This window comes from Anas acuta, chromosome 1 (assembly GCF_963932015.1).
Source record: "Anas acuta chromosome 1, bAnaAcu1.1, whole genome shotgun sequence".
Classification (NCBI taxonomy): Eukaryota; Metazoa; Chordata; class Aves; order Anseriformes; family Anatidae; genus Anas; species Anas acuta.
The window spans coordinates 168,889,322-168,914,468 of record NC_088979.1 but is presented as its reverse complement, the minus strand read 5'-3'; the positions used below and the strand labels follow the sequence as shown (position 1 = coordinate 168,914,468).

At 42.7% G+C, this 25,147-nt stretch overlaps 1 protein-coding gene across 5 annotated transcripts in view; it reads left to right on the top strand.

Annotated features, from left to right (window-relative positions):
* The first annotated feature begins 23,319 nt into the window (after positions 1 to 23,319).
* HMGA2 (high mobility group AT-hook 2) overlaps positions 23,320 to 25,147 on the top strand; it is a 112,949-nt gene continuing 111,121 nt past the window's right edge. For 2 of the 5 annotated variants that reach the window (XR_011091947.1, XR_011091946.1), the window contains exon 1: positions 23,320 to 24,159. Coding sequence is in view for 3 of the 5 variants with exons in the window: in XM_068669290.1 (XP_068525391.1) it covers positions 24,049 to 24,159 (111 nt within the window). In the remaining 2 variants the exon portion in view is untranslated. The remainder of the gene's footprint in view (positions 24,160 to 25,147) is intronic. The other 3 variants (XM_068669290.1, XM_068669289.1, XM_068669288.1) reach the window with 3 other exon arrangements.

The following is a 25,147-nucleotide window of genomic DNA, read 5'->3' as shown; positions in this document are numbered from 1 at the left end:
GAGAGTGTTTTTGACTGCCACCACACTTCACTTTCTTCTGTCATGGAGATTTTATTTTCTTTTATAAAAGGTTCCCAGCAATTTGGCATCCATGGAATTCCAATCCCACTTTCAAAGGAGATGCCAAGAATTGTGTCTTCATCTTTTTTAATTCCTTTTCTTGTTTTTCTCTTTCATCTATAATTGTTATTTCTAGCCAAAATATTGATATGTTCATGGTGTCAGACAGTACTGTTTGCCTGAGTCAGGAAGTAGACCCTAATAGTAGCACTTAAAGAGGTAAACTGCTACGTTCATCTTGTCCACAGAGTTCTGCAGTTCTGCAGATGGTCTTGCAGCTGAAGAGCATGTCATGCTTTTTTTTTTTTTTTTTTTTTTTTAGCTTTTCTCACAACAATAACTGATTTTATTGTGTGTTTCAGTTGTTGTACTGTACAACTAGGGAGCTGGGAATCATGGAGCCATCTTGCAGGAGTTAGAAAGTCCAGCTGGAGAGCTAGACAGTGTGGAGATCTGAGGGAGCCAAAATGAACATAATAAAAAAGTCTACATTCATGGTAGCTATTGTTAAGACTATGTTCATAAGGGTACTTCAAGAGTTCATCAGGACTTGTTAGTACAAAACTTTGTTCTGTTGTATTAGAAAGCATGCAAGACCCTGCCTGGGTTTGCTTTGCCCTCCTCTGCTCCTTCTAGTAGTGGACCACATCTGGGCTAGCATTTTTAAAGGGAAGTCACTCTTTCATGTTTCTGTATCTGTTAGCACACTCCTCAGGCGTTCAAATCTTTCAAACCTTCTAATCATGTAGTAAAACATTTTAAAAGAACGTATCTAGCCAAATAGGCGACTGACTCAAAAGCAATCATTCTTTTCCAGCAATGGCTTCTAGTTCAAAAATCTCAGCCATCTGCTTCCCATCTTATATATACTGCTGTTATTTTTATTTAGTCAGCATTTTATGGGGCCATCATAATAAAGAGAAGTCTGGGTAATTAAAACAGTATCATAGCTTCATGATCATTAGTGGTAAACACATCTGTTGACACAAATTTATGTTTTCTTTTTTTTTTTTTTTCCTTTTTTTTCACTACTTTTGTTGCTTGGGAGACTCCTATACTTTTCTTATGCAACATCAGCTGAGTAGTCTACTGCATCATCAAGGTTGGTGTTAATGTTAAGAAGGGTTGGATGCAAGCATATGAAGTAGTTATAAGAAAAATGGACATGGACACAGACTACTGCTTTCCCTGTTTCTCCTGCTTGGCCTTTTCTCTGGAATATAGAGATTTTCACAGAATCACAGAATTATCTAGGTTGGAAGAGACCTCAAGATTTTGAACTACTTCATCTTCTAAAATGTTTTGGCTACCTACATACAGCACAGGAGCAACTACGATATGCTGTGCTGTAATTAGAAGTTGTTATGTTGACATTAATATGGAATAATGCAACATACACATTTAAAGAATGAACTTTTTCATATGAAGTTGGCCAGCAATAATTATCTAGGTTTAGAAAGAGCACTCTCATCCACATCCACTGGCAACCTATGGTCACTACCATTTTTTCTGTAGTGGCTGTTATGTGAAAAGAGAGTGTTTTCAACAATTCATGAATGGGAAGGCCTGATTATATGGGCATGTCTACTACACTGTCTTCTGATCAAATATGATGGGTAATTTATATTGAGGAAAATGTTTCTAGACTAGCACTTGTCTTTATAGCTATGCAAAACAAGATAGCACGGTGTTTTTCAAAAGTCTTATTGGTCAAATTTTGACTCTGGACATCCTTTTCACACAGAGTCAGTAAAAGTTAAAAAAAAAAAAGTAAAAAACAACAACAACAACAAAACAACAACAAAATAAACATTCAGAGTTGGAGAAGAAGCCCAAAGCTGAGACATGCTATAACAGGTCTTCTGACAGTTTACCAGATGCCTTGATGAGTGATTTCAAGTGACAAATAGAAAATACACGAATATGAACAGATCTCCTTTTTGGAGCCACTCAGAGTGGAATTAGAACTGATTAGTGTATTTCATCCTGCACAAGCAGAATGTCCCTTTTTAACTCTTGCATGATAATGCCCAAGCAGGTCACTGAGTAGCATAGAAGTCTCCCATCAATTTCAGAAGAAAGGAATACAGAAAGAATAATGCAGCAGGATGAAACCCTATCAGTTACTTAGGGTTTTGAATACAAAGTTTTGTCTGTGTCAAACATTTTCTACTGTGCCTGATGTAGTGACAGTGGTTTGCCAGTATCTTTCTTCAGGCTCCTTAGAGCATGTAAGTTTTCTCTCTTTTGTTCCTCAACAGAGGGTAATTTCTCTGGACTTAGTGCATATGTATTTTTAAGAAGCATTTCACTACTTAACCCTTCTTCATATTCCGGTACTTTATAGATAGCTATACCTTAAATCTCTGACAGTAACATAATGTGTATTGGGATTCTCAACGGAAGAAATATGCAGACAATATGGTCACTACTGTAACACCCCTTTATTAAGCTACAATTGCAATTCATGAAATCATTGCAAAATAATAAAAAATTGTTGGAAGATAAATACCATAGATACGGTCCCTAGAAACCACTGCTCACTTTAATTGAGAGCAGCTGCAATATTGCAGAAGCCCAGGGAATGTTGCAGTTCATATTCTCCCTCCCTGGCTCTTTCTAGGGGAGTGCAATACATTTTGACTAACATACCTCCTGGCAAGTCTGTATGCAAATGTTTTTTTTTTCTTAAATATAAAGCAAAATGAATTAAAAGGTTGCTTGTAACCATAAATGTTGATCCACAGGTGCTCTACAACTTCAGAGCCAAAGAGGCTGCTGCTTTCCCGTTCCTTTTGTTCTTGAAAACTTGCCCACACTTTGGGTTGTGTCTCTGAGGTTTTCAGTTGTATGGGCACTTGGGAACTTAAGGGAATGCTTGCACAGCCAAAAGTTTGCAAGCACAAATATAAATGAATTGGAAAATACGTATCTATGTTATCTGGTTCATCTTCCAGTTCAAAGACCGGGTTTGGGCTGGTCTTTCATGTCACATCTTTATCATTACTTCTGGAAAAAAAATGCATGAAGTCATGCATTACTCCCAGACTTCATATCTCTATTGAAACAGGCATTAGAGAAAAGGAATAGTGAGAACCTGGTATTTTTCAGTCCCACTTATATAACTGATGGGAGATTGTAACATATCCTCAGTCTGCAAATACTCCTATGTGCGTTTTTGGAGACAGAAAACAGGTATTAGGGAACACAGGCAGAAACATCTTAGTAGTCCAGGTGTGTAACTTGCACTTGTAAGTTACTCTTCTCCCTATCCCCATATAAGCCATTTTATTGTTCTGAAAGCCAAGTCAGATGTGAGACCCAATATAACTGTTTTAATAGCATCAAAACTGCCTTTGTATATCTCCTCTCTTGCTAGCTTTAAGGACTGACTAAAGTGAGTGGAATTCTTTGGGGAACTACCCAGGTTTAGAAACCTTCAAAACAATTGCCAGCCAAAAACACTGTGAGTTCCTGCCAATGAATAGCTCAGTCAGGTGATCTAGGATAGATTTTATAGTGTAGGTATGTTAAAGAAAATATGCAGACAGAAAAACATCTCAGAGTAGAACACTGCACCTCATGTGGAATAAGTCTGTTAGGGTTAAGCTTTCAGGTTAATCTTCACCCTGTGTTTTGCACTAGCCATTTGAAGTGTATGCCACACTTACTGTGTTAGTCAAAAAATACATGGTTCCTCCTTACAAGATCTTATGAAGCCTGATAAATAATCTCTCCAGTGGTTCTGGAAGGGACAACAGCAGCATGAGTCAATTTTTATTTTCTGAGGGGAAAGCAAGGCACAACAGCTATGTCTCTCACCCAACATCTCCTAGAAAGCCTGATCAAGAGCAAGGAAAAGAGTCCAGATCTTCTTTACTCCAAGCCTCTCTTCCTTCCGCTCTAACATTCTCTCTTCCTCTTTAGTATTTCAGATTAGCCATACAGTTCTGTAGGGAAAGGTTTCATAATGAGATTTTCTTCTGTGGAATTTTTCCAGGGTTCCACCTAGACATGGCATTTTTATTTTTATTTTCACAGAAGGACTCTCCCTTCCCCAGGCCCCACAAAAGTTTCTCTGATGGAGAGATGGGACAACTTGGGAGGTCTGTGTGAAGAACTACATTTTGCTGGATACACTCCTGCTGTTAGCAAATTGCTCCAATGGGAGGACCAGCCAACTAACTCAGTCAACCTACTAAAATGGATTCTCTATTTTATAGAGATAGATCCTCTCAGTTAACTCATCTGTTAGATTGTAAAAAATGAGAGAAGACAGAGCACACGCTACATGGGGAGAGTAAACAAAGGCTAATGGGTAAGGTTTTGTTGGTATCAACAAAGGTTGGTACTTCACTGTTTGCTTTGCTCTACATCAGTTTTCATGCTTTCCCTGTCTCTCTTCACTGATTCTGATTTTGATTTTGTAAACATAAACCAGTCAAAAATTTCCACAGGGAGCAAACAAAGAACTCCTTGCAGATTATAGCCAGGATTGTCAGAGGAAAAAAAAAAAAAAAAAAAAAAAAAGCATATGCAAACCCCAGAAAGAATTCCCAGGAGACCCTCACCAATGTTTGGATTTAACCTGAGCTCTGTGAAATATGAATCCACTTCTCTTTACTGCTACCTGTACAAGTCGGAAACTGCCCAAGCAATTGGAAAACTGGTCCTAAGTTACAGGCTTTGACTGGATGTTTCCTTCAGTCAGTTTGGCAGCCTATGAAAGCATACTGGCTTTTGGAACAGCTAGTTCATCACATGAAAAACATACTAGAGAATTGTATTATTTCTGCTGCTGTCTTCGAAGACAGGTCTCTGGTTCTCTCTCTTGTAGTTCATGAATGCTCTCTGTTGACTCATTTTGCTCTTGTTAGTTTTCTGGCAGCAATGCCGTTACGTCAGTGAGTTTCTCACACTGTTGGATAGCTTTTGAAAGCTGGTCACATTTTTAAAAAGAGCAATGGGTAATTATAGCTATGTGCCTTTTTTCTTTATTGTACCTAGTCAAAGCAACAGCTATGTCAATCAAAACTGAGCTCTGGGCTGTAAAAGCAAGCAAGCAGGGCATAGATGGGTAATACATTGGAACATCTGTCACATGAGAGATTCAGCCAAAGAACAGGGCAAGATAGGGACTGTTTATTGTGTGCCTTTTTACAAGCTGTGTACAATAGTGAAGAAGGCAGGGAAGACAAATAGGATGCTTTGCTTAGTCTCTCGATATAATTGAAGGTCACTCACAGCTGCAAAGGGAGCAAAATACAACTTAACACAGTAAACAGTTAGCTAAGGAACCGATTGCTCAAAGTTTCAGACCAAGAACTTAGGAAGCATAAAGAAAGCAACTAGATTGTTATAACCATATACATTCAGTTTTTAAAAGTAAACAAAGAATAAGAACTGTAGGGAGACAAACCCTCAGCTCATGAAGCTGAACTCACTCTGAAGGAAGTTATTAGTGGCTGGTCTAAATACTTAATTGAGCACAGGCAGCATTATATGCCAGTAGAATGACCTATAGCTTCCTTCTGTTTGGTTTCATGATTTCTCGTCGATTGCAGACATTCCTGGAGACAGGATATCAGACTAAACACAACAGTTGTCTGATCATTGTATTCCACATTGATATCAGTGCTCTTTAGTTAGTTCCTGCATTTTTCAAAGCCATTGTGTGGCACTTTCTGTCAGTGCTTCTGACAACACTGATGAACAACGGCAGTCTAGATGCTAGCATGTTATGCATAGCTCTGTAACATGTTCAGCTATCCAGGGCTGGAATGGGTGCAGGAGAAAGTCATCAATGTTTCTTCTCAAAAACAAAGTAAGAAAAAAGGGAAAAAAATTAATTCCCAGGCTCTTTCTCACAAGTCTGTGAGAATGCATATTCTTTCACCTTTAAGTCATGGGGCCATTTTTATTTATTTGTTTATTTTAATTATTATTATTAATTTTGCTGTTATACATTTTTAACTATACCACTGTGAATAAACTTTACCAGACTGAAAATTACCTGTAAAGTCATATGATACATAACAAACTTATGACACAACATTATTTAAGTTGGTCTTGATTCACTTCAGTCACTCTCTGAAGACCTTAAGTTCTGGTCTTGTGAGTTTGTGAGAAATGCTGTCTGCTACTAAACAATTTTTGCCTAGCAAAAATCCTCTCTAGGATTTGCCTAAGAGAAGAGTCTCCTCCCCCAGTTTGACTTCTCAAGTCAAAGACTCACTCTGTTGTGTAGGAAGATACCTTTTCCTCCTTGATCACTGAGCACTGTTTCTTTTTACAAGATGTTACCATTCTGCTGTTCTAGAGGTGGGTGGCTCTGGTATATTTTATCAAGGAAAAAAAGTTGATGCAGAATGAGCGTTGCATAATAGAGTATTTTAAAAAAAAATACGACAGTATGAGATTTTGATCAAAAGATTAGTACTAACTTCCAGTATACCCGCTGAATTTTGTTAGCTCATATTTGGACCAGGAAGTAGGATATATATAAAGATATGACTGACCTGTAACTCAAAAGTAAAATCCCCATTACAGACCTGTGTAATTTCAGACCTTGCATGGAAATACCCAAAGCAAATGAAATTAAGTATCTGCCCGTTTGTATCCCAAGTTCCTTGGGTGGATAAAGGAAGAGGACGAGATTCTCCTGCAACCTGACACTTGCAGGCAAGGGCAGCTAAGCCAGCACACCGTTGTAAGTGCAAATTAAGTGACTTAGACTTTCTTTCAGGTATGCAGGTGTTGCTCTCCCCACAAAAACCCAAAGAATTTAGACTGTTGGTTTCGTATTTGAAATGGTTCACAGATGCAGGTCAGATTCAGCAAGGACTTAGGTGCCTTAAAGTTAATTCTTGCAGCACCAGTGTTCTGACATCTGCTCCTCAGGGCTCTGCGCCAGATGCCTAGGTTTCCTTTGCAGCAGGGGGAGAGCTGGGATCCAAACCAGCTGGTAAGCGCCTGGAACTGGCCAGCTGAGAAATCTGAAAAATGGAGATAAATCTGTAAATCTTCTCCTCAGTGGATCTTATTCAATGCTTTAGGAACTGTATGCGTTCACTCTGCAACTACAGCCTGGCAGTTGTTGAAGGAGATTATCAACATCCCTTCCAGCAGGAATTCAGCCCAGCTCGTTCTCCTTCTGAAATGAGGCTCCGGTTCTGGTAGCTTGGCCATTTTACCTGTGGTATAACAGTTGAAGCACACACCTCAGACACAAGAGATCGAGGTCAACCCCCAGTTCTGCAGGTAGGGACTCACACCCAAGGCAATTGCCTTCTTGCAGGGTGCTTTAACCACCAGATTAAAGGCTACTGGAAGAAGGGAGAAGATGGGCTTTCCCCATTCCTTTTGTTGCCATTGTGCCATTGCAAAACATAAATGAGATTTTATGGGAAAGTCTAGGGCCAAACATGACTTTGCTGTAATGGTTAAGAAATTTCAACTTGCTGCCTTCTTTGTAGTTTTAGGCAAGGACTACTTAAAAATTAACTTAGAACTACGAATGGTCCCAGCAGACAGAATGGATTTCTCTCTTTGCGCTTGTTTTAAGAGAAGAGGGTGGTAGACCACATTTTGCAAGATATTCTGCCAGTGTTTTCCATTCATACTTCATTCCTAGCCCTGATAAGGCACAGTCCTGCACATCTGGAAAAACAGAAGTTGTGGGCTTTCCCATAGCACAGGTGCTACAGTGCCTTACTTTTTTTTTTTTTTTTTTTTTTTAAGATAGATGCTGCTGAGCAGAGCTTTCCAAGGCTATGTCTCTGTATGGAGAGTTAGTCTCTGGATTAGATCCATGTTGTTTTTCACACCTAAGCTAGTATCATGGAGCATTAAGTGTGTGAGGCTTTTCCGCACGCCGAGTGCACAGCTCTGTGACAGGCTGCAGGCTAGCTCCAGTACTGAAAAATGGCTAGATCTGAAAGCAGATCACATGTTGATCTGATCCATATGTGCATACTTGCATTTGTGTGTGTATATCCACATGTACCAAATATTAATCAACAAAATTAGACAATGGTCAAAGCTAGAGTTAAGCAATAGCAGAATTGTCTGGCTTGTCATCTGCTATAGTTTTCATGCATGTCAGTGAAATGTCTTTTCTAATCATACATGTATATCTAATTGTCCCAGTATAAATCCAAATGGGCTAGAAAGAAACAGACTGCAAGGAGCCTACAGTTATCAGAGTACACTCACTTTATGTTCTATCAGTGAGCATGGCTGGTGTTGTCTAATTAACACATTTCTAACAACCATGTCCATTGACACCAGGCACAAGTATCTTCATAAGGGACTTCTATAGAGTGTTCTGAGTGTTCTATCCAGTATTTCATGATAACATGTAGAAACACTTCTTTCAGAGTTCATATTTCTTGGACTTTCATTCTCTGTCATTACTCTTCAGATAATAAATGATGATATGCATCACTGTAGTCAGAACGAGAGTACCGCTCTTCTGTTGCATGTTGTATGGGTGTAAATCTGGAGCAAATCTGTTGACATCAGGGGTTTTAACCTAGATTTCGTTTTGTGTACATGAGAACAGAATTTGGACCCTGCATCTTATTTTTCTTTTGATACAATCCAGTGTATCCGGAAACAAGAAAGCCATATCAAGCCCCAAATCATAGAACTCAAGTTTTAAAGATATCAACTTTCTTTTACGATCTGGGTGGCCTTCACCATGTCTGGGAAAACATGAACCCAGTGGCCCTGGTAATGCATCACCTGCTTTTTTCCAGACTGCTGTAATCAATTTGTCTTTATCCACCACATTACCAAAAGACACTATTAAAATTCATATCTGTGTGTTCTCCCCAGAGGGTAAACCATCAGAGATCTCCAGGGTTTTGGAGGTTTTTGTGGAGATGCAGAAGGCTTTAATTACGTTTAAAACAAGATCAAATTTCTTCCCTATAGTAATTTCAGATACTTCCACCAGATTCCTGTAGGGCTATTTTGCACTCTGAAAACTTGATCAATCCCCAACCTCACAAATTACAGCTTTTGTTTACATTTTTTTCTAGAACATCAAAGCAGAAGAGTGTTGCCCTTAAACAGTGTTCCCAGACTTAAATAACGTTTCATTTTTTTTTTTTTGCTTCAAGACTTATGGTGATCCCTCCTTTAGACCCTGGAATGGTTAATTTGGGAAGCATAAGAATACATTTGGCCTGAAGGATCTTAGTTGCACGTCAGGTAATCTTTAAGATACTTGGTTACCTTTAAGAACCAAATCCTGAGGTTATTCCTCACACAAATCTGTTGAAACAAATGGAGTTCTGCCCAAGGTATGAATGAATAAGAACTAAGAAAAAACTTTAAATTTTGGCTCCAAGATATTCACCTCGTCTAAACTGTCAGGAGAGATGCAGTATTGTTTGATCTAAGGGATGTGTTTCACTGTTTTACTCAAATCCTTGGCATTATAGTGAAGGAAGAAGACTTAGTTCTTCCTCCAGATGCCTCTCCCTTCAAAGCATGACCCCAGAGAAGAAGAACATCCAAAATAATATAGCTTTGGGCTACCATTTCCCTGCTTGTATTTGAGGCATCTTCTTTCCAAAGAGCACCTCAGGAAAGCAAGCAGCATTCCAGAAATAAATAGAAATGCTGGAAAAGGGGAATATGTATTAATAATAATCCCACAATGAGAACTGTCATGATGAACCTACTGGACTCTCAGAGCAGAGCTGCCAGTAACTCTGCAGCTGTGTATGACTACCCATTTTCTATGCTCTACTCATTCATCATGTCCCAGTGTGTTCTTCTGCGGAAATCCATGAGAACGCTTGATTACTTTGTGCGGGAGACAAATCTTAGATTTCAAAAACTGTACAATTTCTTTAGAGGAAATGTTTATGTAAATGTGGTTTGGCTTCTCTAATATTGCATTTCAAAAACTCTCAATATCTCCTTTTTTATTAGTTTTTGCAACATCATATTTCTTGCATCCAATAAATGTCTCTTCTGTATGTATTTTTCTATTGTTTCCAGTGTGAACAAGAAGTACACTTTCTACAACTGGAGTTCCTTCCCATGAACAGTGATTGCTTGAATCACATTTTGTCTCATTCATATTGTTTCCCACACTCTTCTACTCTAGCTGTTACTGTATTGTATATCTACCTACTTGCTATCTAATGTCTTAAAATGATAGCTAAATCTGGAGCAATCATAGGTTTTGTTCAATGAGTAGCTAATGAAGTTAGTCTGGTTATCCTTTATTTCCCTTTATTTTTGCTTAAAAAAAAAAAAAAAAAAAAAAAAAAAAAAAAAAAAAAGCCTTTCCTTACCAGACCAAGGATTTTTGCAGCGTGCTCTGAATGGCCAGTTACTCATTTGTACTGACTGGCTAAAGGGCTACTGTCAAATTTAACATATTACACCTAAATTCTGCCCAGCTTTTCCTCTGTTGGAACAGTCATTTTAATCCCTCTCATTTACTTGTAGTTTCCTAGCTATTTTTGAGACTCCACCTTCTCTTTTGAGTATAGTTGAAACTGATGGATTGTTTCTTTAGAAGAATAGGCTTAACATAATTGCTGGTGGTGTGCCATCCATTTTGCAGAACTTACTAGGTGTTTCTCTTGAAAGTATACAATTCTGAGAAGCTTGTCCTCCCCGCAGAGCAAAATAAATGATCAAATCATGACATCAAAAGCAAACTGCCTTTCCCATATATTCCACTGCTAAGAAGTCTTCCCCACACTGTCTCAATTCAGAGACACCTAAATTCCTGCAAAATTAGTGGAGCCTTTCAGCTTTCCCTAAATGCTAATGTAATTGGGGTGATGTTGAAATAGAAATATCTTTCCAACAGCATGTTTCTTCTCAGCTAAAATGGTTTCAGCTGATCTTTTCTGCTGACAGCAGTAGTGGCAGAGCCCTGCAAAAAAAGTTTGGTGGTCACTTGTGGATTAAAACTGAGACCAGTTTCAAGTGTTTTTTCCTAGTTTCATCAGTTTCTCTACTGATGCCACCTTTTCAAATCCATGCAGCCCTATACAACAAAACAAAGTGCAAAGTTTCAATATATTCAGCCTGCAGACAAGAATCTGGAAGGATCTGGAATATTCTGTGTTCTGTCCAAAAAGCACATTATCTCCTGCTTAATTTTAGGTATGTGACTGACCCCACTGACAAGAACAGAATCACCTACTCAGCTGATACCTAGCCAAAGTACTTAGCCTATGAAGTACTGAATTCTGAATGAAGATAAGCTGTCTTGGTTTGAGTGATGTAGACTTCTGGAAAAAGGAGAGTATTATATCCCATACAGCTCTGTTATTCCATCTGTTAGTCATGTTAATTAATGAATGAATGTTCAATCTGAAGTTTTTGATTTCACACGAAGTTCATGCATTTGTGAGAGTCTTCAGTCTGTCAGACAGTGAGAATTCAGGATAAATATGCTTATATGTTTATATATTTGTATCCTATCTTAAAGGACAAACACACATGAAATAAGCCAACATTCAGATGTCTGACAATTAGACATTGGGGATTTACTTACAAGAAATCAAAATAGAGTCACTACTTGCTCAGTTCTTATATTTTAATCTTCAATAAATATGAGATAGTCTGTTATAAAATAATATTTATCTGTGAGACTGTGATTTATATATTTGTATTTAAAACATTTGTTACTAGACTCATGGAATTTTAAACATTTGTCTTTAAGGACAAAGAAGAAAAACAGTGACTGTTTCTTAAACTTAGTGCAAATTTTCATTGAAATACATATCTTTATAGACTGCATTTAGAGACACAAGGAGGATGTGTATTTTACTGGTTCTTGCTTGAACTGGCTTGCTTTTGGCTGTTCTGTACAGAAAGTGAACCAAATTCAAGCAGTCAAATACACTCAAGGAAAATTCCTGTAAACATCATCTACCCACAACAAAACATTTCTCATCTTCCCATAAATATGGAATATCATCCTTTAATGGGTAGGATAAAAAATACTCTGCCTGGCTCTATGTTAAATTTCCGGTATCCATTTTGATTTATTGGGTAATGCAGAGTTTTAGTCCACATGAGAGCTGAGAATCTGTAAGGTATTTGTTGTTACATATATTTGATCGCATGGAAATAGACCGTGGATCTGCCACTGGAGTGCAAGCAGTATCAAACTGCAACATGGAAAAGCTATTTTGGAAAATATTAGGAGAATCCTCATGTGTTAAAATGCAAATTTTTTTTCTTTCCATCAGGCCTGGCAGTTATACCTGTCATATTCAAGTAGCTAGATTTTGTAAGTGCAATAAAAAAAAGCATGAAAAATGAATCTCAAGTTCTCTTGTAAGTGGTTTAAATGAAACAGATTCCTATACGTTATGTTTGATATGCCTTTCTCTCAGAACTCCTGGATGCAACTCCAGTCCCTTCCCTCTTCAGTCCCCTATTCCTTTTTCCCCTCCCTCATTAACACCTGTCATTTAACCCACCTCCCTCCCTGACCCTGACAATCAAATCAGGAAGAGACAATATATGCTATGGTGTCTGCTTCCAAGCTCGGTGTGTGCTCCTCACCTGACCAGCTTGAGCTGGTACTCAATGAGCTGGTGGCAGAGTAAGTAGGAAGAGGACTGCTGAGCTTCTGATGGTGGAGGCATCTCATCTTTATCTCCTCTACTTGGCTGGAACATTCATGAAACTTGTAGGAACTTAGTTGTTTTGGGGATCTCTGTGCCTTGACAAAGTTGGCTGAAACCTGCTAATTTGTTCAGAAGGCACCATGGGCAAAGGAGTGATGGAAGAAAGGGCATGAGAAGGCAATCAGATAAATAGCTTACCTAATTTTGTTAGGAAGATATCATAGTTGTTAATATTAAAAATAACATCAGTAGAAAAATCGCTAAAGCATTTCCAAGATAGATTTTCTTATAAAATGTGTAATGTGGGAATACCACTTCAGCTACCACTTCAGCTAAGTCAAAAACAATTTAAATACAATAAAATGTTGCACAAATGAAATGAATGGATAGATGATAAATTGAAAGTGCTAATATGTGATAAAAAGGTTTTTACTAATATTTGTTTGGGATAACGAAAATTTCTGTTGGTGAATAGCCTAGTCTTCCCAAGTTCATGCCAATAAAGTGGCAAATTTAAACTGAATAGGAATGAAGAGCTGTATCTGTTTAGCACCTTCCTCATGCTGCTAACAGTAAGTAAACATGGAAATTGCAACCTAGATTTCTCTAAGCAATAGTTTATCTGTTACTGCTAGTGTGTGTGACTGTAAGAGCATTCTTATTGGGTCAAACCAAGGTCCAAGAGCATAACAGCATCTTTGTTGGGTCACACCAAGTTCCACCTAGCCAAAAAACTGTTTGCAATAGTGGGTAAAGTCTATGGAAGTGTATGAGAGCAGGGCACATATTTTGTGATACTTAGCTTCCAGTGATTTGCAGCAGGGAGTTCCTGAGCCAAAGATGTGCTCTTACTCAACACAGGCCACCTGGACACAGAGGGTAAGAAGTAATGTGTCATGTAATAGGGATCAATGCTGCAGAGCAGTGGTAGACCACTGTTGATGGATAGCCAGCCATTTATGTGTTATGTCTTACTTTTTAATCAAATGGAGCTTTCTCAGTGCATGGAATGTGATGCTAAGCAATAACTGCTCCTGGGATTCTTGTGCAGATGGATAACCAAGGACCGAATCTGATAGGAAGGACTGGGATCTTCTGGTGAGCTCAGATAGCCCTTTAATCTTTTTCTTCTGCGGGAGTGATTTTGGTGTCTGAAGTGACCCCAAGTTCCTCAACTAAGTGAACAAGCTGACAACAGAGGCCTCCTTGGTGGAGCATATTGCTGATATAGAAATTCTTTTAAGTGCATCCCTTTCTAGCGGAGCTGCATTGCAGTGTCTTGGGTTCAGTTTTGGACAGTTACTTTATGTACAGATCTGGATTTTTTGTGGAATTGAGGAATGTGAGACATTTTGCTGCTTACATTTGATGAGGAGAAGCATAGAGCTGGACAGGCTTTGTGAATGGCTAACACCTCGGCTCCTCCCATCTTGCTAGGTCTTGCAGATTGAACAACCAGGCAAAGACTACATTTGGAAAGGCTCGTCAGACAACAGCTGGGTGCTGAAGGTGGCAGTGGACATCACAGTTCCCTGGGTTTGGTCTGAAGGGATGGACCTGACTCATTCTCGAGCATTCCTATTTTTTACTTTAGGTTTTTAGAAACCAGTCAGGACTGCCAGGTGATACATACTACGAAATGCTACAGGAAACTCTGGTAGGGCTGGTAGTAGAGGTTAAATTCTTATGCCAGTGGTCTGAGTAACACTGTCCATAAGATCACAACATAAACTGTTCATTATGCAGATACATAACCTCATTATATAGGATATTCTAAATGTGTGCTACCTTAACATGCAACAAAGAAGATCTGAATGCTAGGAAATAGTGATAGGCACTGACTTTTGATAACCAGCTTACAAAGAAAAGCTGCCTAGGAGGTGGCATTTTTCTTCATCAAGGTTCTTGCATCAAAAACAAAACAAAACAAAGCAAAACAAAAACAAAAACAAAAACAAAAACAAAACAAAACAAAACTTGTGTTTCATCACTGGTCAGGTGAATCACTTACAATCTGCTGGTAATAACCTGAATGCACACAGAGGGCCTTCCTTCCCTGCAAATCCCAGACAAGATGATTTTCCGTAAAAAACTTTTATTTGAAAGATTTCTTCAAAGCCAGCCCTGCAGCTAGTCCAGGAGGGCAGTCTGGTTTTTAAGTAAACCTGAAGAGAGAATTGAGAAGTATATAACTGGCACACCATCTCTTGCCCTTTCTGCCCATACATTTGAGTCAGTACAGAATCGGTTCTGCTGTGAAGAAAAAAAAAGAAAAAAATAATAATCACAAGGAAAGAAAATAACCACTTTTCCTTTGGGAAGCTCTGGAGATTTTAGTGCCATTTGCTGTTGAAAGCAGAGGAGGGAGTGGTGCTCTAAGGACAGACTACAAAGTTTGGTCTAATAAATGTGAATGGATATAGAGGGCTTGATTGTTCTTTCACACCAGGGAAACTCCATGGACTGAAATCAGGCACACTAATTACACAATATACTTCTGTAAACGATTTCTAACTCTGGAGTGGTTGAATTGTAATACAACCTAAGGCACAATTAGAATGTGCAGCCCTGGTCCCTGAGGCATGTGTTAATAGTAACACAGCTTGTCATCGTGTGTTTTTAAATTTTTAAATCTAAATAAAATATAACATTGCATGTAATACGTACTTTAAATGGCAGATGTGTAATAAACATCTCTATTTATGACAGACTTAGGCAGCAAAACATAATGAGGTGTGGTTCTGGTACAAATTTTGCTTCAGGTTTACTTTGTACTTTTAACCACCCCAGTTAATTACACAGCTAAGATCATGCCCTGGAGAGTTTTAATTTTCTTGTGATTATATAATGGACTCTTACTACTATCATTATTCAAAAAAATAAATATAAGGCCCGGAGTATTTTCAGGCAGAACTTTAAGTATGAAGGTTTGTTTAGACCTCTTTTTACAAATTCTGAGTCAACACTCAAAACATTTAAAGATGTCTCTTTGCCATAGGTAACCATACAGCTGTTCCTCAGCACTACTCTCTCTCTCTCATACATGTGATTTTTGAATGACTGCCATCACCCTAGTTTCTGTAGGCCAGAAATGTCTTCATCTTCATAATGGCCCTGGCAGATAGGGAACACCGACATCCGTGTTTCTCTGATACGGCACAGGCTCTCAGTTCTTGCTCGGCTCTGTGGGAGGTAGGCACCCAGACACCTCCAAGGCTCTGGGTGTATCTGGTTTGCCCAAGGTTACGCAGGAATGCTTTGCTATGGGAAAGGAGGAAAATCTGCCTCCTGAGCTCCAAACCGGTACTACAGACCTTGGAGCCTCCCTCAAAGTCCATATATGCACGCAGGGAAAGCGGACACAAATCTAATTACCAAAGGAGCTGAATGGTTTGGGAACACGATGGCCATAAGCTGTAGGAAACAGGTGCTCGCCCTATAGACTGCAGGCTTTGGTGGTGGAGGAGACTGTTCCTCAATCCCACAGCCTGTTCCCAGCAGCTTTCCTCTGCGGGCCCAGCTTGGATGCATCGTTCTGGCAGCAGCAGCAGCTCTCACCCGGCCCCAGCCTCTCCTGATGGCTGCTTGGCTGCTCTCCCATCGCACGATGGCTGCATGTCTGGGATGTGACAGGCAAATGACCCCTGGGCAAAACGGGAGCAGCTGCCATCAGAGGAAGAATGTGTCCAGCTTGCAGGCAGCTCTCCTCCCTGCTCCTGAGCCGGCCAGGGGAAGGAAGCAGCGAGGCATCCTCTCTCGATCTGTGAGAAGTTTCAGTCAGAAAGGTTGCACGCAGTGACAAACACACCGTGACACTAGGAGATGGGTGTTAGACAGAGAGCAGACCCCGGTCTTCAGCTGTACGTTGTCATTACTTTATTCATCAGCATCTATCTGCTCCATATTGCTTTCTTTTTTGTTCCCCTAGGTTCGTTTCTTTGACAAATTTGTTTTGTTCTAGCCGTATTACAGTGGTTTTAAGGCTTCAGCAGGCAACAACGGATTTTAAGGATCTTAGCTTTCATGCACATTTACAAAATATCCATTAATGTGAGTGGGAATGCTGATTTTAACACCTTTTGGAGTAGGTACTAAGAATTTACTGTAATGTAAATAGTTTACTACATACTTTGTGAAAGTAAGTATGGTGGAAAATTATATTTAGCCACTAATTTCTAAACTGAAACAGCAATATACTTCTCTGGTGTAATATATTTTCCAGTCATGTGCTGAAGAGAAGCATTTTTTTCAGCTGAGCTCACTTAAAGTTCAAAAGATAAATATATCACAATGACAAATTGCAAAATGCTATTCATACATTTAGGTAAAAATCGTTCCCTCATTTGTTTGTATTTCACATAAACTGTATTACTGTTATTTCCAAAGAAAATACAGTACAAAATAATTCTGATTAAAAATACAAGTATTGTTAATGGACCAGAGCAGAAATTTATCTTAGCTTGGGGGGAAAAAAATTATAGAAAGTCAGTATACTTTCATTCCAGCACAAAATGACATCCAGTTAGCCCTCTGAACTGCCTAACCCCTGGCTCAGGGCCCTGCAGGGTGGGAGATGAGTGGAATAGTCAGCACAGGGCTTTTTGCATCTCTGCTCTCGTGGGTGGCTGAGAACTTCTCCCCGTGGAAAAGCGGTCTGAATTTGCATCACCTGCAGACTGCCTTAGGGCTCATCCACAAGAAGTTAAAGTTGGGAGTGAATTTGCCTCGTGCTTGTGACTGCAGCGCCGCGAGCATGAGGGCGCTCGGCCTGCGGTTAGCGTGGGCTCGTTCATCTGATGTGCTGGGGGCTGACTCATGCTTGCTGTGCACAAAATCTGTGTGGGCATCAAATTCTGCTTTTTCATAAAATCTCCAACTTGCCCTACATGTATACATTATCTGTGTGGTCGTTAGCAGGCAATGAGGTTCTTGTGTAATGAAGAAGGACGTTCAGCTTCTGCCTTGGTTTCATCTTCAGGTAGCTTCCAATTGACTAACACGTTGTATGGCTCAGATTGAAGAGTTTACATTTAGAACCTATGTAAAAACGAGGAAATGTGACAACAATAAATCCGATCTTTAAAATTATATAGCAATGAAAGACGAATGAGTCATTTTATTGGTAGAATATATACAGCAGAGTAACATGTTGGGATCAGAAGTATTATTTACCACACATGCAAGGTAGGGCACTGGAGGTCTATAATTTCACTGCTCACTATTTTTATCATTTTTATGTTATCAGTTCAGAAATCACTTATGGAATTAATATACCCTGATTTCTCTTTCCAAACAATTATATGCACCCTGCCTCCCTTCCAACACATATGCATGTTCTCTCTCTCTCCCTCACTCCCTCTCTCTCTCACACACAAAGGATTCTGTAACAACAGGACCATTATAGAGCATGATCTAAAACATGTGGACTGCAGCCAATATTTAGATATGGTATAGTAAATTCTGGAAGGTATAAAAAGGAAATAACTGAACTCATTGCAGAGAAAAATGAGCCAGTCTTAAGTACTTTTAATCACAGAGTTTCATATAAAAACACATGCAAGATACTGAGCCTAATATTGGAGGGGAAAAGGTCTAAGGGAGAGGAGAAATCCAGTTGCACTGGGACTCATGATGGGAGTTTTTCACCCTTTTTATAAGTGCCTTTCAAGAGATTAATGCGAACCGTTTAAGCAAATATATGAATATGCTCACCAAGAAGCAGGCTCCTTGTGTGACAGCTATGACCTTGGAACTTTGTGACACATCCCCTCAGCTGGGTCTGAGCTAAACAGCAGTGGGTATGTTGTTCCTCTTCCTCCCAGGGACTGCCGTGACACCTGCTTTGCAGGCACCTCACTTCACCCAAAGAGATCCCAGGCAGAGGATCCACCACAGCAGCATCAGAGGTGAAGGAAGAGCAAGCCAGTTCCTTTCCCCTTTCCCAAAATTCCCATTTATTTCCAGGTTTCTGCCAAATCAGATGTTGTCCAACACCCCAGCACTCTGAGCTGGGGTCTCCGGCTTACTTCCACGGCGTGTGGCTGTAGATGGCATCCCCTCTGGCTCTCCTCTGTCATTCCCCTGGGCAGGTGCGTTGAGCCTCTCCAGATATTTATAGGCACATGCAGTCTGCATACAGCTATGTTCTCTATTTGCATAAAATGCCAAGCATGAAATGAAACCAGGCTGTCATTAATCAAGGGTTTTAGAGAGCTAGAGTTTTTCAGTGAGGTTTTTGCTGAGCCTGGGCTTCAACATTTTCACACTTCCAAAGTGCAATTAATAGCTGTTCGGAAGTTTTAACAAATGCGAAGCAACATCTCCTAGTTTTAGTTAGTGGTGGATGTGGGTGTGGGTAGAGGATAAAGAGGGGCTTTTGGAAGTGTTTTTCTTACTCGGAACGGGGCGAAACTCACCCATGTCACCAGCCTGCTGCTTCCTAAAGCACATGGAAAAAAGTGGGGCTGGTTCTGCCAACCCCACTCATTCCAACAGAACTTCACTCCATCACAATCAGCTTGAGTCTTCACAGTGCTGTAAATAAGGTCTTACTTGGTAGCATTAAAAACCAAAAGTGCTGATGGACAATAATCTCCAATGATAAAGAAAACAGCTAGACCTGCATTACAAATTAAAATAAATAAATAAATAAAATAATAAGTTTCTGTAAGTGACAGTGCAGTTTTGAATTAATGAATGTATAAAACAATTAAAAGACACTACCAGATAATTAGCTCTTTGTCCTCACACATCTTCAAGTCCAGGGCAGGTGAGGACTAAACCCAGTTCACTGAGGTGAAACCCACTGGGTATTTCATACAGAAATACAGAAAGATCTCCTCACCAAGGGCAACAGCCTAGGTGCATAGTTGTTGAGGCGAGGTGGAAGCATGTTTTGGCCCATGAGGTGGCCATGTTGTATTTTTAGGCTGTTTTTAGGTTAGGGAATTGTTACCGAAATAACCCTGCATGGGCTGATTCCCCTGCAGCTGCACCAGGGCTAGCAACAATGGGAGCCTCAGTATAGACAGCTTCAGCTCCAGCAGCCGTTTTCAGCACTGTATCAGTTAACCCTGCTCTGAGGAGGGTTAATTGACACAGTGCTGCAAATGGCTGACGAGATGAAAACTCATATATTATGACTCCCAGCATCCCTAACAATTGTGCAGCTGCATTCATATGAGCAATGGTGGGAATTTGGAGGAGGGAAGAAAATTCCCTTGTGCAGACAAGGCCTGAGATCGAGCCTTAATGTTCTTTTCTGAGTCTTGGTTGTCAGTTGCAGTCATGCTTCCCTAAAGCATTATCCCAGCCATCTGCAGACTGCTGACTGTGAGGCAGCAGCCGCTGCCGGTTCCACCAGTTGGATGAACAGGAGCAAGTGGGAGCACGGCAGCATGGCCAGGCCCATCTGATCGGTGCCCTCAAGGCTCCTGTGCCTGCTCTTCTCCTTGCCTCGTGTTCCCCAAGACCAAAGGGAACCTGTTCCAAAAGAACCAGGGAAAATGAAAGTTATCTTTTCCCGCAAATCCAGAAGATATTTGCAAAACGTACTTCTCCTGGAAGGGGTGGTTTTCTAGAAACTGAGCATCAGGATTCCCAGCTCCTTGGGTACCTACTGTTGCTTCTGACCACGTAAATCCCTTTGGCTGCCTTCCCTGCTTGGCCACAGAAGTGAAATACCTACCCAATGTATGGCACTTACAGACAGGGCAGGTTTTAACAGTTGTAGCCCAAGACAGTTCCTCTAAGGAGCTCTCTGAGGCCATGCAGATCTGTGGGCTCCCTGAAGAGCTGAGGAAACAGGCAGAAAAACTTCTGAATTTTCCCATGTGCTCTCCCATCCCTGGCCATTGATCTCCTCCAAAGCCAAACTTGCCTTGTCACTATCCCTTTGGGGTAGCCTGTACTCCATGAGAAGTAGGGTGGAGGGAACAGGACTCCCTTGAGCAGAAAGGATGTATAGCCTGGCTCTTCCCACTCTTTGTCTCAATGCATGCATATCCATACGTGCACGGCAAGCGGGCACTGTAGAGTCAGTGGCAGGCTGCCCATCACACCAACTACATCTACAGGTGGCATCTCCCTCTGATGGTCCACAGCACAAGCCCATTGACTTACAGGATGGAGTGCTGCACCCACAGGCTTGTAAAAAAGGAGGCAGATGAAGAAACGAGCAAGTGAAGAAGGCTCTCCAACACCTGATTAGCTTACTGTAGCTGACTGGGATGTCTTTCCAAAGGGCACCTTGCTGCAATCTGGAGTCCGTTCTGTGCTCTGATGCAAGATGTTAGTGCTGCTGTTAGGGTTGAAAAAGCCCCCCTGGGAACAGAACCAGGCAGCACTGGGCCAATGAACCCACTGCAAGCTGTCACGCTGGCTTCAGAATAACACACAGCCTCCTGAGAAGTGTTGCAGGTGAGGTAGCAAAATCTGTCTTGCCCTCTTCTTCTTAACCTTGTAGGAAGTTCCTCTAATTTCTGTGAAAATCTGACTTTTTAGGCTCATGGAAAGTAAAAACCAGGACTTATTTTAAGTAACCTAACCTGTTAGGGATGCTTTCAGGAAAACAAAAACCATTAAAGCACTGACAATTAATACTTCAGTTGACAGACCAAAGGTTAAATCTCAGATCAAAGCTCGTGGAAAGCAGGTCATTTCTACTCCGGTAGATTTGCCGTGTCCTGTTCAGTGAGTTATACAGTTCTGTTTACTGCTGTTTGCTCTGGATGGAGCAGCGATCCATACGCAGGGAGGATGGATTGGAACAGTTACCACATCTCTTTGGGGAAGGAACCTGGAACAAAACCAAGAGCTGTTTCTGGCTTCCCCCTTCCGCTAGCCACTTCAGGGAGTCGGGCTTTCTGAGTTCTGGATGTCGTGCGCTTACCTGTGTTAAGGTAGTCTGGATATAAATGATGTAAGGACAAGATGTTGGATTAGTCTAGACAATCCCATGTTCCCAGATGCTCCATCAGGAACATCATCTGCCTTATGACTTAAGAACTTTTGGATAAGGAAGGAACGAAGACAGTTTCGAATGGAAGTCAGACCCATAGTCGTTCCCATCTCCGATGCTAAGCCTTGTCACGATAGTGAATTTGTGGGCGGACGTCCCCAGCAGGACCAGAACTCTATTATGCTGGGCACAGCGCAAGCACCGAGACCTTTCATGTCCGGAATAGCTTTCAAAGTGTGAGCTTAGGAACATTGCTCCCATGTGAAGATTATTTGCTTATGGCTTTATGTAAAAATCTTTGGACCATGGTATTGTTACTAGAACTGCTTGAGGAAAGACTAATGGAACTACTAATAGCCCATATGGGATGAATCTGTAGAGACAGCAGCTTTGGAGCTACAGGTTTTTAGCAATCGCATGTACCACTGTCTTCCACAGCCATGAATACGCTCCAAAGAGATTAATGGATGTTATAAAAATTATTTGCTGCTGCGCTTTAAACTATAGACTTTACAATCTCCACTTGGATTCTTGATCTCATACAGCAGCTTAACCTTTTGATGTACAGAGTGGATGCAGAGACCTTCAGATTTCTTCGTGGCGTGATGGGAACCGAACATTTTACAACACATCGTTGGGGCTGTGTAAGACCTTTCCAATAGCGATGAGATTTAACAGGTGGACCGTGTCCATCTTCCATAGCTGGTTGCTTTCGGGGACGGGAGGGAAGAGGGCTTGGAAGGCTCGTGATTGGATTAAGCACACTTCGGGAATATTTGCAGCCTTAAGAAGTGTTCTAGGATTACTCTTTCCTTAGCCCATCTGTCCGCAGTGTTAGCTTTCCTATTCCACAGAAAGTAACTCAGCTGCCTGCTGTATGTTTGACTGAAGCAACTTTTTGCCTAATCGCACTTCTTTACCTATCTGCAGACGACTAAGCGTGTGTAGCCTACCCAGACCACTGGAAGCACCCAGCCCGGCACTGGACCAGATATTTTTGTCCCCTCCTCGGGGCTCTCTCGCACTGCCCATCCCAAAACAGCAGCGGACGAGGAGGGCGCCGCAGGGGGCTGCCCAATTTTGGCGGACCCCCGAGGGAGCCGTGGGGCTGGAGCCCAGGTGCGACCACAGCAGCACCGCGGGCACCACCGGGGCTCTCCCCCGCTGCCCGGCGCTGTCCCGGCAGCACCTCCCGGCCAACCTCTCGCCTCCTCCGGCCCCCCCGGTGCAGATCCCCCCGCGGCCGCGGGCGGGGCGCGGGTGGCGCCCGGCGGGCCCGGCCCAGGGGCGGCCCCGGCCCCGCCGCCTTTGTTCCGCGCCGCGGCGCCCACGTGGAGCGGCGGCGGCTCCGCGCCCGCGCAGCCCCTGCGCGCCCCCTGCGCGGCGGCGGCCGGGCCGCGGGGAGCCCGCCCGGGGCCTTTCAACCCGGCGGCGGGGCCGGGCCGTGCTGTGCCGCCGCTTCCCCCGGCCGCCGGCTTTCTCATGTTTTATCTGGCCCGCCGCCAGCCAGCTAGGTTTCCCCCCCCCTCTTTTTTTTTTTTTTTTTTTTGCACTGCCTCCTCCCTCCCCCCCCCCCCCCCCCCCCCTTTATTTTTTATTTTTTACTTTTTGCACAGCCCCCTCCTGGTTTTTCCACCCACGGGTAAAGGTGGTTTTTCCTCTTTTTTTTTTTTTTTTTTTTTTTTAAACCCTCATCCTAGTTTAGTCCGTGGGCAGGACTCGCATAATAATATTTCCAGTCCCAGCAGCTCACATCACAGACACGAACCCAGGACCGCCCCCCCTCAGTTTTTTCTTCCCAATCTCCCAAATCGCTTTATTATTATTTTTTAAATGATCGCGCTTTTTGCCCGCTGCTCCCGCTGCTGCCGAAATCCCCGGCTTCCCAGGGTGCATGCTTCTGGCAAGACCGTGCAGTGTTCTCAGTCCACTTTCAGTGTGTCTTATCTTAATTTGTCCTGATCCGATCTAAGCGCGATAGCCACCACTTGCTTTCAATTTGTAGGATTTTTTCCCCTTCTCGGTTCGCTCCGACTACCCTCGCAGTGTTTCCCTCTCTGCTCGCATTTCCAGGGTTGCGATCTACTACTCTGCCTTTATTTCTTCTTCTCCTTTTTTTTTTTTTTTTAAAAAAAAAAAAATCCTCCCCTCTCTTGAATTGCTTCATGTTACTAACCATTCCTAAATTGTAGGAGAGCTCCATTCCCCCTCCTCTCCCACCACCACCAGCACCACTACCACCATCACCTCCTCCTCCTCCTCCTCCCCTTCTCTTCTCCTTTTTGGCAGCACCAGGACGTCCGGTGTGGTGGTGGCAGCGAGCAGCAAAAGCAGCAAGAGCTCCTTTTGATTCCCCCCCGTTCCAAGGTGCTTTGGAGAGACCCGGTTCAAAGCTGAGCGGCAGAAGTCACGATGAGTGCACAAGGTGAGGGACCCGGTCAGCCTTCCACTGCTGCCCAGGAGCAACCTGCAACCGCAGAGCCTCAGAAGAGAGGACGAGGCAGACCCAGGAAGCAACCACAAGTCAGTATTCGCGTAGAGGCGTAGAGCCGCAGATCTGTAGTGTTGTAGGCATGTAACCATGTACGTATTGGTGCAGGCGGCCGGGGACGGGGCGCGGGGGCTCCCGGCGGGGCGGGCAGCGCCCGGCGGCGGCTCGGGGCGGGCGGCGGGGCCGCGGAGCCCGCCCGGGGCTTTCGCTATTGTGCGGCCGGCGAGCCGGGGCTTTTCAATGGGGACGGGGAACATGGAGCGGCGAGGCTCCGACCAACCAGCGCTCGCTGGCTCCTTTCGAGCTGGGTTTGAAATTGCGAAAGCGGCGAGCGGGGGGAAACGGGGCTCGCCCGGGCTCCCTCCTCTGCGAGCCCTCGCAAGGTCTCAGCGTGTGTGTGAGTGTGTGTGTGTGTGTGTGTGTGTGTGTGTGTGTGAGTGAGTGTGAGCCTGTGTGTGTGTGTGTGTGCGCTGTGTGTGTGCTGTGTGTGTGTGTGCGTGTGTCGGGTCCCACCGGGGCTGCTGCCGCCTCCGAGCTTGACCAGCCCAGCCCCTGACTGCCCCTAGATCCTGGGGTTGGGGGAGAGGAGGGTGTCTAGAAAGTCGCATAGGGTTGGCTTTTTTTTTTTTTTTCCCTTTTCTTTTCTCTCTCTTTTTTTTTTTTTTTTTTTTTTTTTTTTTCCTGGCGTCCCCCCCTTCCCCACCTCCTCCCTCACCCCCGTCATCGTCTGCAGAGAGGTGCCCCCGTTGCCGACGGAGGTGGGGGAGGCAGCCGGAGGGGGCTTGCCCTGCATTTGCAACACCTTTTGCCTCGGCTGCGCCGCTTTCCCAGGCAGGTCGAGGCGCGGGGACGGCGCCCGGCTCCCCCCGGGGCCCCGAAGGGGACTCGCAGGGCTCCTCTCTGACTCGCCAGACCTCAATCCGCGCTAAGGTTGCCAGATTCGCGCATTATCCCCCCCCGCCTCCCCATCCCATCCCGTCCCGTCCCGTCCCATCCCACCCCATCCCACCCCATCCCTCC